At 42.5% G+C, this 15,053-nt stretch overlaps 1 protein-coding gene across 2 annotated transcripts; it reads right to left on the reverse strand.

Annotated features, from left to right (window-relative positions):
* Nucleotides 1-627: 627 nt before the first annotated feature.
* Nucleotides 628-13,922, reverse strand: LOC129824893 (protein LBH-like). Of its 2 annotated transcripts, none has more exons than XM_055884443.1 (4): nucleotides 13,751-13,922; nucleotides 5,219-5,323; nucleotides 1,750-1,918; nucleotides 628-1,322 (listed from the first exon to the last, which is right to left on the reverse strand). In XM_055884443.1, the coding sequence occupies exons 2-4, from the start codon at nucleotides 5,303-5,305 to the stop codon at nucleotides 1,291-1,293; spliced, it is 288 nt and encodes a 95-aa protein (XP_055740418.1). In that variant the 5' UTR covers nucleotides 5,306-5,323; nucleotides 13,751-13,922; the 3' UTR covers nucleotides 628-1,290. The 2 variants fall into 2 exon arrangements, with proteins under 2 accessions (XP_055740418.1, XP_055740417.1); XM_055884442.1 differs by lacking the exon at nucleotides 13,751-13,922 and adding an exon at nucleotides 12,656-12,924.
* Nucleotides 13,923-15,053: the final 1,131 nt, after the last annotated feature.

The following is a 15,053-nucleotide window of genomic DNA, read 5'->3' on the forward strand; positions in this document are numbered from 1 at the left end:
TTATTTGGGCTGCAATATCTGAGGCTGGTAACTCTAATGAACTTGTCCTCTGCAGCAGAGGTAACTCAGGGTCTTCCATTCCTGTGGCGGTCCTCATGAGAGCCAGTTTCATCATAGTGCTTGCTGGTATTTGAGACTGCACTTGAAGAAACTTTAAAAGTTCTTGAAATGTTCCATATTGACTGACCTTCATGTATTGAAGTAATGATTGACTGTCATTTCTCTGCTTATTTCAGCTGTTCTTGCCATAATATGGACTCAGTCTTTTACCAAATAGGGCTATCTTCTGTATACCCCCCCTAACTTGTCACAACACAACTGATTGGCTCAAACGCATTAAGAAGGTGAGAAATTCCACAAATTAACTTTTAAGAAGGCACACCGGTTAATTGAAATGCATTCCAGGTGAGTACCTCATGAAGCTGGTTGAGAGAATGCCAAGAGTGTGCAAAGCTGTCATCAAGGCGAAGGGTGGCTATTTGAAGAATCTAAAATATAAAATATACTTAGATTTGTTAAACACTTTTTTGGTTACTATATGATTCAATATGTGTTATTTCATAGTTTTGATGTCTTCACTATTATTCTACAATGTAGAAAATTGTAAAAATATAGAAAAAGCCTTGAATGAGTAGGTGTTCTAAAACTTTTTACCGGTAATGTATATGCTCGACATAAGAAATATTTTTGTAACAAAGAAATATGATTATTTGTCGGTTCTCAAGATTTGAAAATAATGGTTCTGTTCCAGAACACTAGAGATCACTTTTGTTCCTGGTTGTTTCTGTTCCCTGAAAAATGATGTTATTTTCCAATTGTCTGTTCTGACCAGTTCCAACCCGTGATCTACAGTGTACAGTACATATAGTTTTCATAAGAGTACTGTGATAGACTTTGGTCTAAGGCAGCAAGATACATTAAAATTGTATATACAGAACTGTTCATATCTTTATTTTGTATACTGTATCTAAAGATCACAGCTAAACAAACTCTGAATGGGGTGTATATAAAAAATGTTGTTTGTAAAACCTAAAAAGTAAAACAAGCAACAAATGAATCTACAGTAACAAGCTACTCACTGGAGTTTGGCACCTATGAGCAATTTAAGACAATCGTACAGGGCTCAGCCCCACCAAGTGTTGTGGAGGTCTACCAACAAGTTGGCGGTTCTAGTTGATTACGGGCTTAGCCTGAACACCCTCCTCCTTGCTTCTGTCCATCATGGAGACACTCGCAGTGTGTGGCTGGAATGGTGCCAGCACTGTGAGAGTCAGTTTTAAACTCCTCCCATCATTGCTGTACCCCTGCTGGATTATCCTCGCCTGCCACCAACACACACACACACACACACACACACACACACACACACACACACACACACACACACACACACACACACACACACACACACACACACACACACACACACACACACACACACACACACACACACACACACACACACACACATTTAAATACATTCAATTTGATTAGCTACATTTTGATTACAGGCTCCACCCCAGACTACAACCGACAAGCTCCTAGTCTTTACCGGTATTCCAAATCACATCCTACAATACTATTGTTTAAAAATGTTATTCAGTAGGCATAGAAAGTAAGAGTTCTGTAGTCCCTCTCTTGTGTTTGAAGTTCTGGGAAAAAAATAAACCGATTCTATTATATTGTCCCCTGGAAAGCTCTTTTGGTTCTCACTTCTCTTGGATGAAAATGGATTTGAGCGGTTCTCACCTGCTGCCTGGGCCTGGGCCTCTCCGGGGTCTTCATCAGGGTAACTAAGGTCATCGGGGGGCCAGCGGAGCTCTCCACTCTCCACTTCTCCGCTCTCAGTGGGCTCCACCACGATGGAGGGAAGCCGTTTGGACAGCTTGGGGAACCGTTCGTGGGAGTCTGGAAAGATCTGGAAACACAATCATGTCAGTGTCACCAAAAAAAGAGGGGAAAATCTGGCAACCCAGGGTAAGGGTTGGGGTGAATTCCACTGAATTAAAAACTGAATTGCTGGTAACCCCAAACCTGCTTGTGACATTGATGGAGTAGTATCAGGTTGACCCTAGATTCTATGGTCAGTTTTCTGATTATGCAACTTTCCTGGCATCCAACAAATGTGTAATTTACCAAGTAGTCTCCAAGGTCTCAAATACATTCCAGAACCAGACAGTATGGATAATCGCAACCACTAGATGATGCTCTGTGAGAGAGGTACTTGTTGTTGCCTCAGAGATGTCTAGTGACTTAAATGGGAAATTAAAGAAATTATTATACAGTGCATTTGGAAAGTATTCAGATCCCTTGACTTTTTCCACATTTTGTTGTGACAGGCGAATTCTAAACTAGATTAAATAATTTTTTTCCATCATCAATCTACACACAATACCCCATAATGACAAAGCAAAAATTGTTTTTTAGAAATAAAATTTAAAACTGAAATATCACATTTACATAAGTATTCATACCCTTTCTCAGTCTTTGTTGAAGTACCTTTGGCAGCGATTACAGACTCAAATCTTCTTGGTATGACGGTACAAGCTTGGCACACCTGTATTTGGATAGTTCCTCCCATTCTTCTCTGCGGATGCTCTCAAGCTCTGTCAAGTTGGATGGGGAGCGTTGCTACACAGCTATTTTTAAATCTCTCCAGAGATGTTCGATCAGGTTCAGGTTCAGGCTCTAGCTGGGCCACTCAAGGACATTCAGAGACTTGTCCCGAAGCCACTTCTCTTGGCTGTGTACGTAAGGTCATTATCCTGTTGGAGGGTGAACCTTCGCCCAGTCTGAGGTCCTGAGTGCTCTGGAGCAGGTATTCATCAAGGATCTCACTATACTTTGCTCCGTTCATCTTTCCCTCGATCCTGACTAGTCTCCCAGTCCCTGCCGCTGAAAAACATCCCCACAGCATGATGCTGCCACCACCATGCTTCACCGTAGTGATGGTGCCAGCTTTCCTCTAGACGTGACACTTGGCATTCAGGCCAAAGAGTTCAATCTTGGTTTCATCAGACAAGAGAATATTGTTTCTCATGGTCTGAGAGTCCTTTAGGTACCTTTTTGCAAACTCCAAGCTGGTTGTCATGTGCCTTTTACTGAGGGGTGGCTTCCGTCTGGCCACTCTACCATAAAGGCCTGATTGGTGGAGTGCTGCAAAGATGGTTGTATTTCTGGATGATTCTCCCATATCCATAGAGGAACTCTGGAGCTCTGTCAGAGTGACCATCTGGTTCTGTCAGAGTGACAGCTCTAGGAAGAGTCTTGGTGGTTCCAAACTTTTTCCATATAAGAATGATGGAGGCCACTGTGTTCTTGGGGACCTTCAATGCTGCAGAAATGTGTTGGTACCCTTCCCCAGATCTGTGCCTCGACACAATCCTGTCTCGGAGCTCTACAGACAATTCCTTCGACCTCATGGCTTGGTTTTTGCTCTGACATGCACTGTCAACAGTGGGACCTTACTTGGACCGGTGTGTACCTTTCCAAATATTCTTCAATCAATTGAACTTACCACAGGTGGACTCCAATCAAGTTGTAGAAACATCTCAAGGAGGAACAATGGAAACAGGATGCACCCGAGCTCAATTTCGAGTCTCGTAGCAAAGGTTCTGAATAATTATGTAAATAAGGAATCTGTTTTTTATTTTTAATACATTTGCTAAGATGTCTAAAAACCTGTTTTCGCTTTGCCATTATCGGGTATTGTGTATAGATTGATGAGATTATATATATTTTTTCATCCATTTTAGAATAAGTCTGTAACGTAACAAAATGTGGAAAAAGTCAAGGGGACTGAATACTTTCCAAATGCACTGTATGTTTTCCCAATTCCTCCCTCCCTGAATGTCATTGCCCACTGCTCAAAAATGTAATTTAATGCTTTGAAATGGATGCCGGGGGGGAAAGAGGTGCTTTGCATTCACCACATGCTGCAAGTGTGACTTCTCTGGCAAAAGCCCAGGCCTCTGAAGAGCTCAAGCCGATAAGAGGATGTGTGACTCACTGTGTGGCGTGCGATTACTTCCATTACACCACTGCACTAGAGCAGGAAGAGGGGCCTCAGTGAAGGACACCTGCATCTGCAATGGGGCAAGCCAGTTGGCTGAGAAAGGAACTGCTTGCTGCTGGATTGGCTGCCATCTCTTACTTGAGAGCTTGCGTCGGCTTTACTCAAGGCCCCTATTGATTACGAGCCAAATCCATGAAGTCCCCACATGCATATGTTCGTCAAAGTAATGACACACTTTTCCTTTAGATTTTAGTCACAAGAGAGCAGTGAGATCTTTGGGGGGACATTAATTCTTTGGGTCTTGACTGTAAAAGGTTAGCAGATATCAGATTTTTTGGGGGGGAGGATGAGAGGGGGATGAAAGGGTGTGATTGAGGTGCAGTCAGAAATTGCCTTGACGTCAGCTCAGAGCGGTGGAATGACATTTACACCTGTCATGGGTCTACAGAGAAGGAGAGAGGAGAAGAGAGAGATCTGAGAGCATGCCATGAAGAATTCAATTCTATGGGGTTACTACGTGGGTAACTATGTTGTGCTGTTACGCGGAGCGGAGCAGGTGAACCCAAGAGCAGACTCAGACGAGGAGACTGGGATAAGGTAATCAAGGTATTTATTGAAAAACGGGGAATATGGGGTGCAGGCCAAGGAAAGCTAGGGCGGATTGCAGGGAGCCAGGTGCTGAGGCTGGAGTGAGGGGAGTTGGGGCTGGGTAAACTGGTCCGGAGAGGCATCCAAGAAAGCAGTAGAGTGGGGGGGGGGGGGGTCCAGGACAGGGTAGCAGGACTGACGAGACTTGGGACTGGAGACAGGGACAGGGACAGTCAGAGCGGACAGAAAAACAGGCACAACACGAAAACAGGATCTATGCAGGAACAAATGGCTAAAAATGCAGACTGAGCAGAGGTTACAATCTGGCAGCGTGGAAGTGGCAGGGCTGAGTATTTGTAGAGGTCTTGATTATGGAACAGGTTGCAGCTGGTGGGGATCTGCTCTGCCTCCAGCACACCTGTCTCCGCCCACACACACACACACACACACACACTGGGGGAACGGCAGGTTAGAGAGACACAGGATGAGCAGTAGTCGGCATGGCAGGCGCTGTAGTGTCTTCTTGTGAGTTTGTGTTGTTTGTGGAACTGTGGGTGTGTTCCTTTTGTTTGTTTTAGTGTTGTCTGTGAGTGTGTCTGTGTGAATTAGTCCCACCTGAAAGGATATACCCTCTTCTCCTGAGGCGCCTCCAATGTTGAAGTCTCCCACCGTCGAATCACAGGTGTTCATCACTTCTGTCATCCTGTCAGCAAGCCTCGCCTTCAGCCAAGCCAAAAGATAAGAAGGACATGTTCTCACTACACTAACAAAGCTGTAAAGTATTGCATCGTTCCAAACCAAACATCCCTAGAACTAGTCCCTTGTTCACTATCCCTCAGACTAACGAGGGCTGAATTGGTTTGGGAAATAGGGGGGAAAAGTCTATCTAATACCATACTCCTGATTCCTATTCAATTACATTTTTATCTGTGAGTCACTTGGGACCTAGCTTGGTCCCAGATCTGTTTGTGCTGTCTTGCCAACTTATCATAGGAGTTGGCCAGACAACACAAACAGATCTGGGACCAGGCTAGTAACGACCTACAGGCAAGTAATGAATGATTGGTTTGGAATTGGGTGTATCTCTGACAGTCATTAAGTACTCTTGTGCCAATGATTGCTACACGGCCTGATTCCGCTCATGCGCATGCGCCTACCAAATGCTCTGATCAGTATTATGAAATAAGTCCCAAATGGAAGGGAAACAGATCATTTGTAATCTGTAGCCCCGTGAAATCAGCCAAAACAAGCAGAAATACTTCATGCACGCACACACTCCTACTGAATATTCATTCACCAGTATTGTGAATAGGCTTCTTGATTTACCCAATTTATCAATAGGGTAAATTAAGTCAAATTGATAATATGAACATTTCAGTGATTAATGAATGCATTGATATTGAACTCAAAAGTTCAGTCCACCATTCTGTGACTTTGACTAATTCTCCACCTTTTTTGCTGTTGTGTCATTTTGGTATCGAGTATTGTGATACGAAACATGGTATCGGTATCAAAGTCAAAATTCTGGTATCGTGTGTGTGCATTCGAAATGCAGGTTTACTAATGTGTGTGTGTGTCTGTGTATGTGTTTGGTAGGATAACTAATCTACTGATTTCCTCAACATGCCTTTTATGAAAATAAGTGTCATATTCCAGAGGGGAAGTGGGTATTGATAGGGTAAGGATGTGTTTATTGCATTGGCCCAGTCCTGAAAACAGAGAATAACCTTAGGGAGTGAGCTGTGACCAAAGTGGGTTGGATTGGAGGGTTGGAAGGCATCTATGGGGGAAAGTTCAAAAACCGAGACGTCTTTCATGGAAACGAGTGCCATACTCAAGAGGGTATAAATGGCGAGTAGGTGGATGGACAGTGGGTGGGCAGTGTGTGTGTGCGTGCGTGCAGTATAACCTAAGGGAGCCAGTTGTGACATAAGTGTTTTGAGACTGGAGCAGAGCCCAAAACAGTGACAGATCGTAAGATCGACATGCCTTGCATCAATCAGGCCCAGAAACAAATGCATAACTCATCACACATTCCATAGTCTTCATCAAGATAACAGTCAGTTGCTGGCTTAACATTCCAAATCAGTCAACACCCAGATCTCTGCCATAAATCTAAACTAAGCCAATAGTGATGACTAAATATCAACCATATATCAATCAAGCTCTCATTCGGAAGAGACTTAGCAAATGTCCTGACTCACTATGGTGACAAAAGAGTCAATTGCCCTTCATGCTATCATGTCCATACTCACCCTGGTCTCTAATTGGCCCATGTCCATTCTTATCCCGGCATCTAATTGGCCCATCGCCATACTTATCCTCGCTTCTAATTGGCTCATTTTATATATGCACATCTTTCATTGAGACATGCAGTGCCTCCATGATAGAAGACAATGAAATAAAATGAGAACAACTAGCAGTTTGTTTTCTCCCAGTAATGTGGGCTGGCAATGGCGCTTACTATGCACACATACTTTTGTGATTAGAGTAATATACTGACACTCCAACACACACACACACACACACACACACACACACACACACACACACACACACGCATGCATATTGACGCCATACACTCACGGAGACACACACACTCTTCACATACACTGCTGCTACTCTGTTTATTATCTATCCTGATCGGGGTATGTGAGCAGTGTTGAGTGGTTGGAAATCCCACTCATCCCCCAGAGTGGTTTTTGCTCAAAATTCTTTCCCCTGCTTTGCAAAAAAATGTAAATAAATAAATAAAATCGCTCAGCGCTCACAAGATAAAAACTGCTGCTCCAAATTCGCTCCCTTCATTTTTTGTTTAAAAAGATAATTTAACAACCATCTCATCTGCTTTTGTGACTAACTTTTGTACCATTTTGTTTGGAACTAGGCTATCTTAAGAAGCTTCAACAATACAACAACGTGTGTGTGTGTGTGTGCATGACTCAGCCACACACATTCGCAACAAATTTTCACTAATTATCCTTGATTGATTTTCCAATCCTTTTCCCCAGACAGCGACAGGTTAAACGTCTCCAGAGTGAGGGAGCCATTGACACAGTTCATTTCTCCTTTACTCCAACAATACACAAGGGAAAGTAAGGTGGAGGAGGGAGAAAAATATATATTGAGTGAGGCTAGTTTCACCTGCTCTGAGCAATATGGAAAACCATATTCAAATCTATGGAAATGTCACACATAGCACTACAAACTAGAGGTGTCATTAACAAATGCTGATCAGGACTAAGGGCTTCACCTGGAACATCAGAGAGTCAAAATTGACACTCACCTGATTTATCAAATGCACATATTATGCACAGTTTGCACCTGTTATTGTTTCGTATGATAATAAAACAGATGAGGTAGTACAAAACCACATAGGCCAAAAGATTATGGAAATATTGTATTGCCTTCTGCTCATTACACTTCTGAAATTCTTTTCATATGAATTAATTTTACAAATCCTTTCAATCTAAGAAACAGATGCTTCAATACTTGTGTGCATGTCCATAAAATTTTCTTTGATTACATTTTTATTTAACCTTTATTTAACCAGGTAGGTCAGTTGAAAACAAGTTCTCATTTACAACTGCGACCTGGCTAAGATAAAGCAAAGCAGTGCGACAAAAAAAACAAGTTACACATAAACAAACGTACAGTCAATAGCACAATAGAAAAATCTATGTATAGTGTGTGCAAATGTAGAAGATTAGGGAGGTAAGGCAATAAATAGGCCAAAGAGCCAAAATAATTACAATTTAGCATTAACAATGGAGTGATAGATGTGCAGATGATGATGTGCAAAAAAAAAACATATGGGGATGAGGTAGTTGGGTGTGCTATTTACAGATTGGCTGTGTACAGGTTACAGTGATCGGTAAGATGCTCTGACAGCTGATGCTTAAAGTTAGTGAGGGAGATATAAGTCTCCAGCTTCAGTGATTTTTGCAATTCATTCCAGTCATTGGCAGCAGAGAACTGGAAGGAAAGGCGGACAAAGGGGGTGTTGGCTTTGGGGATGACCAGTGAAATATACCTGCTGGAGCGCGTGCTACGGGTGGGTGTTGCTATGGTAACCAGTGAGCTGAGATAAGGCGGGGCTTTACCTAGCAAAGACTTATAGATGACCTGGAGCCAGTGGGTTTGGCGACGAATATGTAGCGAGGGCCAGCAAACGAGAGCATACAGGTCGCAGTGGTGGGTAGTATATGGGGCTTTGGTGTCAAAACGGATGGCACTGTGATAGACTACATCCAGTTTGCTGAGTAGAGTGTTGGAGGCTATTTTGTAAATTACATTGTCAAAGTCAAGGATCGGTAGGATAGTCAGTTTTACGAGGGTATGTTTGGCAGCATGAGTAAAGGAGGCTTTGTTCCAAAATTGGAAGCCGATTTAATTTTGGATTGGAGATGCTTAATGTGAGTCTGCAATGAGAGTTTACAGTCTTCCCAGACACCTAGGTATTTGTAGTTGTCCACATATTCTAAGTCAGAACCGTCCAGAGTAGTGATGCTAGTCGGGCGGGCGGGTGCGGGCAGCAATCGGTTGAAGAGCATGCATTTAGTTTTACTAGCATTTAAAAGCAGTTGGAGACCACAGAAAGAGTGTTGTATGGCATTGAAGCTCGTTTGGAGGTTAGTTAACACAGTGTCCAAAGAAGGGCCATATGTATACAGAATGGTGTCGTCTGCGTAGAGGTGGATCAGAGAATCACCAGCAGCAAGAGCGACATCATTGATATATACAGAGAAAAGAGTCGGCCCGAGAATTGAACCCTGTGGCACCCCCATTGAGACTGCCAGAGGTCCAGAGAACAGGCCCGCCAATTTGACACACTGAACTCTGTCTGAGAAGTAGTTGGTGAACCAGGCGAGGCAGTCATTTGAGAAACCAAGGCTATTGAGTCTGCCGATAAGAATGTGGTGATTGACAGAGTTGAAAGCCTTGGCCAGGTCGATGAATATGACTGTCTTTTATCGATGGCGGTTATGATATCGTTTAGGACCTTGAGCGTGGCTGAGGTGCACCCATGACCAGCTCGGAAACCAGATTGCATAGTGGAGATGGTACGGTGGGATTCGAAATGGTTGGTGATCTGTTTGTTAACTTGGCTTTCGAAGGTTTTAGAAAGGCAGGGCAGGATGGATATAGGTCAATAACAGTTTGGGTCTGGAGTGTCTCCCCCTTTGAAGAGGGGGATGACCGCAGCAGTTTTCCAATCTTTGGGGATCTCAGAAGATACGAAAGAGAGGTTGAACAGGCTAGTAAAAGGTGTTGCATGAATTTTGGCGGAAAAGTTTCGAAAGAGAGCGTACAGATTGTCTAGTCCGGATTGTCTAGCCCAGCTGATTTGTAGGGATCTAGATTTTGCAGCTCTTTCAGAACATCAGCTGGGAGGCGGTACTCTTATTCTTTATTGACTTTACAGTGTCCCAAAACTTCCAGAATACCCGGGCCAGGTCGATTAGAAAGGCCTGCTTGCTGAAGTGTTTTAGGGAGCATTTGACAGTGATGAGGGGTGGTCGTTTGATCGCGGGCCAAAACGGACGCAGGCAATGAGGCAGTGATCGCTGAGATCCTGGTTGAAGACAGCAGAGGTGTATTTAGAGGGCAAGTTGGTCAGGATGATATCTAAGAGGGTGCCCATGGTTACGGATTTATGGTTGTAATAATAATTATGTGTGATAATTTGTGTGAGATTGAAGGCATCTATTTTAGATTGTAGGACGGCCAGGGTGTTAACCTGTTTGGGATAGGGGGCAGCATTTTCACGTTCGGATGAAAAGCGTGCCCAGAGTAAACTGCCTGCTACTCATGCCCAGAAGCTAATATATGCATATAATAGTATATTTGGATAGAAAACACTCTGGAGTTTCTAAAACTGTTTGAATGATGTCTGTGAGTATAACAGAACTCATATGGCAGGCAAAAACCTGAGAAAAATCCAACCAGGAAGTGGGAATTCTGAGGTTTGTAGTTTTTCAAGTCATTGCCTTTCGAATATACAGTGTCTATGGGGTCATATTGCACTTCCTACGGCTTCCACTAGATGTCAACAGTCTTTAGAACCTTGTTTCAGGCTTCTACTATGAAGGGGAAGAGAATAAGAGCTGTTTGACTCATTTTATGGCATTCTGCCAGACCCCTAAGTCTCGTGCGCGGCCGTGAGCGCGAGCTGCGTTCCTTTTCATTCTAAAGACAAAGGAATTGTCCGGTTGAAACATTATTGAAGATTTATGATAAAAACATCCTAAAGATTGATTCTATACATCGTTTGACATGTTTCTAAGAACTGTAATATAACTTTTTTGACTTTTCGTCTGGACTTGCCTTGTGGATTTCGATTGGTGAACTAAACGTGCTAACAAAAAGGAGGTATTTGGAAATAAAGATGAACTTTATCGAACAAAACAAACATTTATTGTGGAACTGGGAGTGCATTCTGATGAAGATCATCAAAGGTAAGTGAATATTTATAACGCTATTTCTCACTTTTACTGACTCCACAACATGGTGGGTATTTGTATGGCTTGTTTTTGTGGCTTAGCGCTGTACTCAGATTATTGCATGGTGTGCTTTTTCCGTAAAACTTTGAAATCTGACACAGCAGTTGCATTAAGGAGAAGTATATGTTTAATTCTATGGTTAACACTTGTATCTTTTATCAAAGTTTATGATGAGTATTTCTGTAAATTGATTTGATGTGGCTCTCTGCAAATTCGCCGGATGTTTTCGAAGCACAACATTACTGAACATAACGCGTCAATGTAAACTGAGATTTTTGGATATAAATATGAACTATATCGAACAAAACATACATGTATTGTGTAACATGAAGTCCTATGAGTGCCATCTGATGAAGATCATCAAAGTTTAGTGATTCATTTTATCTCCATTTCTGCTTTTTGTGACTCCTCTCTTTGACTGGAGAATGGCTGTATGTTTTTCTGTGACTAGGCGCTGACCTAATATAATTGAAGGTTGTGCTTTCGCTGTAAAGCCTTTGTGAAATCGCAAACGATGGCTAGATTAACAAGAAGTTAAGCTTTAATTTGGTGTATTGCACTTGTGAATGTATGAAAGTTAAATATTTCAAAAAACTATTGTTGAATTTCGCGCTCTGCCATTTCAGCGAATGTAGCGGAACCCCTAGCCTTATTAAGCATATCCCAGTTTAGGTCACCTGACAGTACGAACTCTGAAGATAGACGGGGGTCAATCAATTCCCATATGGTGTCCAGGGCACAGCTGGGGGCTGAGGGGGGTCTATAACAAGCAGCAACGGTAAGAGACTTGTTTCTGGAAAGGTGGATTTTTAAAAGATCTTGCCTGAAGGGTGCATGCGAGTCCCAATTTGTTAAACGTGGCATTCAAATCCATGCAAATGATTGAAGTCTTTTCATTTAACATCAGTCAGAAATAACACGCTCAAGCTTGTAAACCGACAGAAGGTTAAGGCATGGCAAGGTATATTACACAATCAGGAAAAACTATGGCCCAAAGAATCACATAAAATCACATATTTTGCCAGCTTGGTTGTGCAAATTGAAACCAACCACGTTCTAAACAAAAGTAGCCTATAGTAAGTACATTGTAGGCCTACATCTGAATGTGTCATACGTGTGTTTTATGTATTTAGTAATTTAGGGTAATCTGCATATGACATCAAAATGACAATTTCTTCATATTTATAGATCACAGATTGATCAACTACAGCTACTACAACTACAATTGATCAATTGTTTCAACTACAGCCTTTTTTGTAGCTTACAATATAATATCAATAAATTATACTATTTTCATCTGTGTTCTACATGCATTTTTTAAAATCTAAAATAAAATCATTTTAGACTGCATATATGGCTTTATTTATATAGGAAATCTATCTTGATAATGCCATGGAATGGACCGTTGGACATACTCCTTTTATCCAAGCAGTAAACACTTAAAAGGGCAATCACCTCAAACTTGTGCGTGCTTCTGCTTATGAGGATGTTGATGAAAACACGCATGTTTGAAGATGGCTCTAAGGAGAAGAAACCGAGCAACGCTTACCTTTATCAAACGTTAATGTTCTGGTATGGTCTTGATTTATCCGCAGATGGTGTAGGCTACTCCGATATAGAGTGGAGCTGTCGTCGCCTTTCGCCGAGGTCGTACTGGAGTTGCAACAATAGTTTGATTGTTTCTCTGTGAGTTCGTGGCTCTGTGCATACACTGAAGTTTCCGATTCCACTTCCCAACAGGAAAAAACAGCTTTAGTTCACTGGAGAACTGGAGTGTCAGTGAGCTTTGGAAGTGTGTGCGCACGCGATTTGTATATCTCACTCTGTGCATGGTACAGTACCAGTCAAGTGTGGACACACCTACTCATTCAAAGGTTTTTCTTTATTTAAAAAAAAATGTCTACATTGTAGGATAGTAGTGAAGACATCAAAACTATGAAATAACACATACGGAATCATGTAGTAACCAAACAAGTGTTAAAGAAATGTGATATTTGAGATTCTCCAAAGTAGCCACCCTTTGCCTTGCTGACAGCTTTGCACACTCTTGGCATTGACTGTATTTGTGTGTCTCTCTCTCTCTCTCTCTGTTGTGAGAGGATACGAGAGAGGGAGATTGAGAGAGGAGGATAGAAAGAGAACATATCCTAAAAATGTGAAGACAATGATTCTCACTTTTTACCAAATTTAGGCTACTTGGCCACAGACCCAAAGTGCGTTTTATAGCCTTGCCTCCTATGCGCCCTATACAAATGGGGTTCCACTAATGCAATGAAAGTGTATATTTCATTGATTTAAAAAGGACCTTTTGGTTCATGTATATGTACAATTGTGTAATTTGCATAAATAATGAAACAATTTAATTTCTCCCTATATTCAAAGCCACACTAATGTCATTCTGACTCAGGCTAACATGCTGACCAGACCGCTCGTTCACGTGCACCATCGCATGCATGTGGATTTTGTCCACCCACACCAGATGCGATCCGGACACGCAGGTTGAAATTTCAAAACAAATTCTGAACCAACTATATTAATTTAGGAACAGGTGGAAAAGCATTAAACATTTATGGCAATTTAGCTAGCTAGTTTGCTGTTGCTAGTTAATTTGTCCTGGGATATAAACATTGGGTTTTTATTTTACCTGTATTGCACAAGGTCCTCCACTCCGACAATGAATCCACACATAAAAGGGTAAACCGAGTTTGTTTCTAGTAATCTCTCCTCCTTCCGGCTTTTCTTGTTCTTTGGACTTTATATGGGGGTTGGCAAACAACTGGACTGGACTGTGGATATCAGTTCATCTTTCAATCTCCAATAAAAAACAATGAGAAGATGGGAGAGGCTGGACTTGCAGCGCGTCATGCGTCAAAACTAGAACCAAGTTATTTTTTAGCGCCTGGCTATGCAGATGCTCGTTGACACGGACGAGCAGTGTGGGTGCAATGATTGAATATCATGTATGTGTACATTTATTTTGCAACACCTGCGCACGCAACACAAGCGTTGTGGTCAGAATGTAATATGCAGGAAGCTGTTTTGTAGGTAATGCCAGGCATACTTGTCACGACTACTGCCGAAGTCATTGCCTCTCCTTGTTCGGGTGGTGTTTGGCTGTCGATGTCACCAGTCTTCTAGCCATCATCGATCCATTTTTCATTTTCCATTGGTTTTGTCTTGTCTTCCCACACACCTGTTTTCAATCCCATCCATTATTCTCTTGTATATTTAATCCTCTGTTTCCCCTCATGTCTTTGTCAGAGATTGTTTATTGTTAGTATTGTTTTTATGTGTATAGGTGCGCGACGGGTCTTCGTACCCATATTTGTTTTATTCGTTTCTTATTTAGTGTTATGGAGCATGCATTTGGACTTTCATTAAAAGACTCCATTTTACACTCCGTTTGACTCTTCTGCGTCTGACTTCCCTGCCACCTATACACACAACTCTGACAGAATCTCTGACCCAAATAGGAAGTCAGCAGGAGAGGACACTACGCTCATGGAGGAACGCGTCCGGGAACAAACGGAGGAGATTGAATGTTTGAGCGCAGTCATGGATCGCATTGTCCAGAATATGGACCACTGGGAGAGACAGGGAGTTTCTCCAGCGCCTCCACTCCCACAACCAGGGTATTCCTTGAACACTTTTCCCCCTCCTGAACCGAACAAAATCCATTTACCCCTACCCATTGGATACAACGGAGTTCCTGCCCGGCTGCCAGGGTTTCCTCCTTAAACTTAAGTTGTATCTGGCCACGGTCTCCCCAGTACCATCAGACCGTGAGAAGAGTTGCGCCCCCGTCTCATGCCTCACCGGGAAAGCCCGGGAGTGGGCCAGCGCTGTGTGTAGAGAGGAGGATGCGGAGTTGGACCATTTTGAGGAATTCATCCGCCATTTCCTGATAGTATTCGACCACCCATCCGAAGGCAAAGCGGCGGGTGAGC

The sequence above is a fragment of the Salvelinus fontinalis genome, chromosome 27 (assembly GCF_029448725.1).
Source record: "Salvelinus fontinalis isolate EN_2023a chromosome 27, ASM2944872v1, whole genome shotgun sequence".
Classification (NCBI taxonomy): Eukaryota; Metazoa; Chordata; class Actinopteri; order Salmoniformes; family Salmonidae; genus Salvelinus; species Salvelinus fontinalis.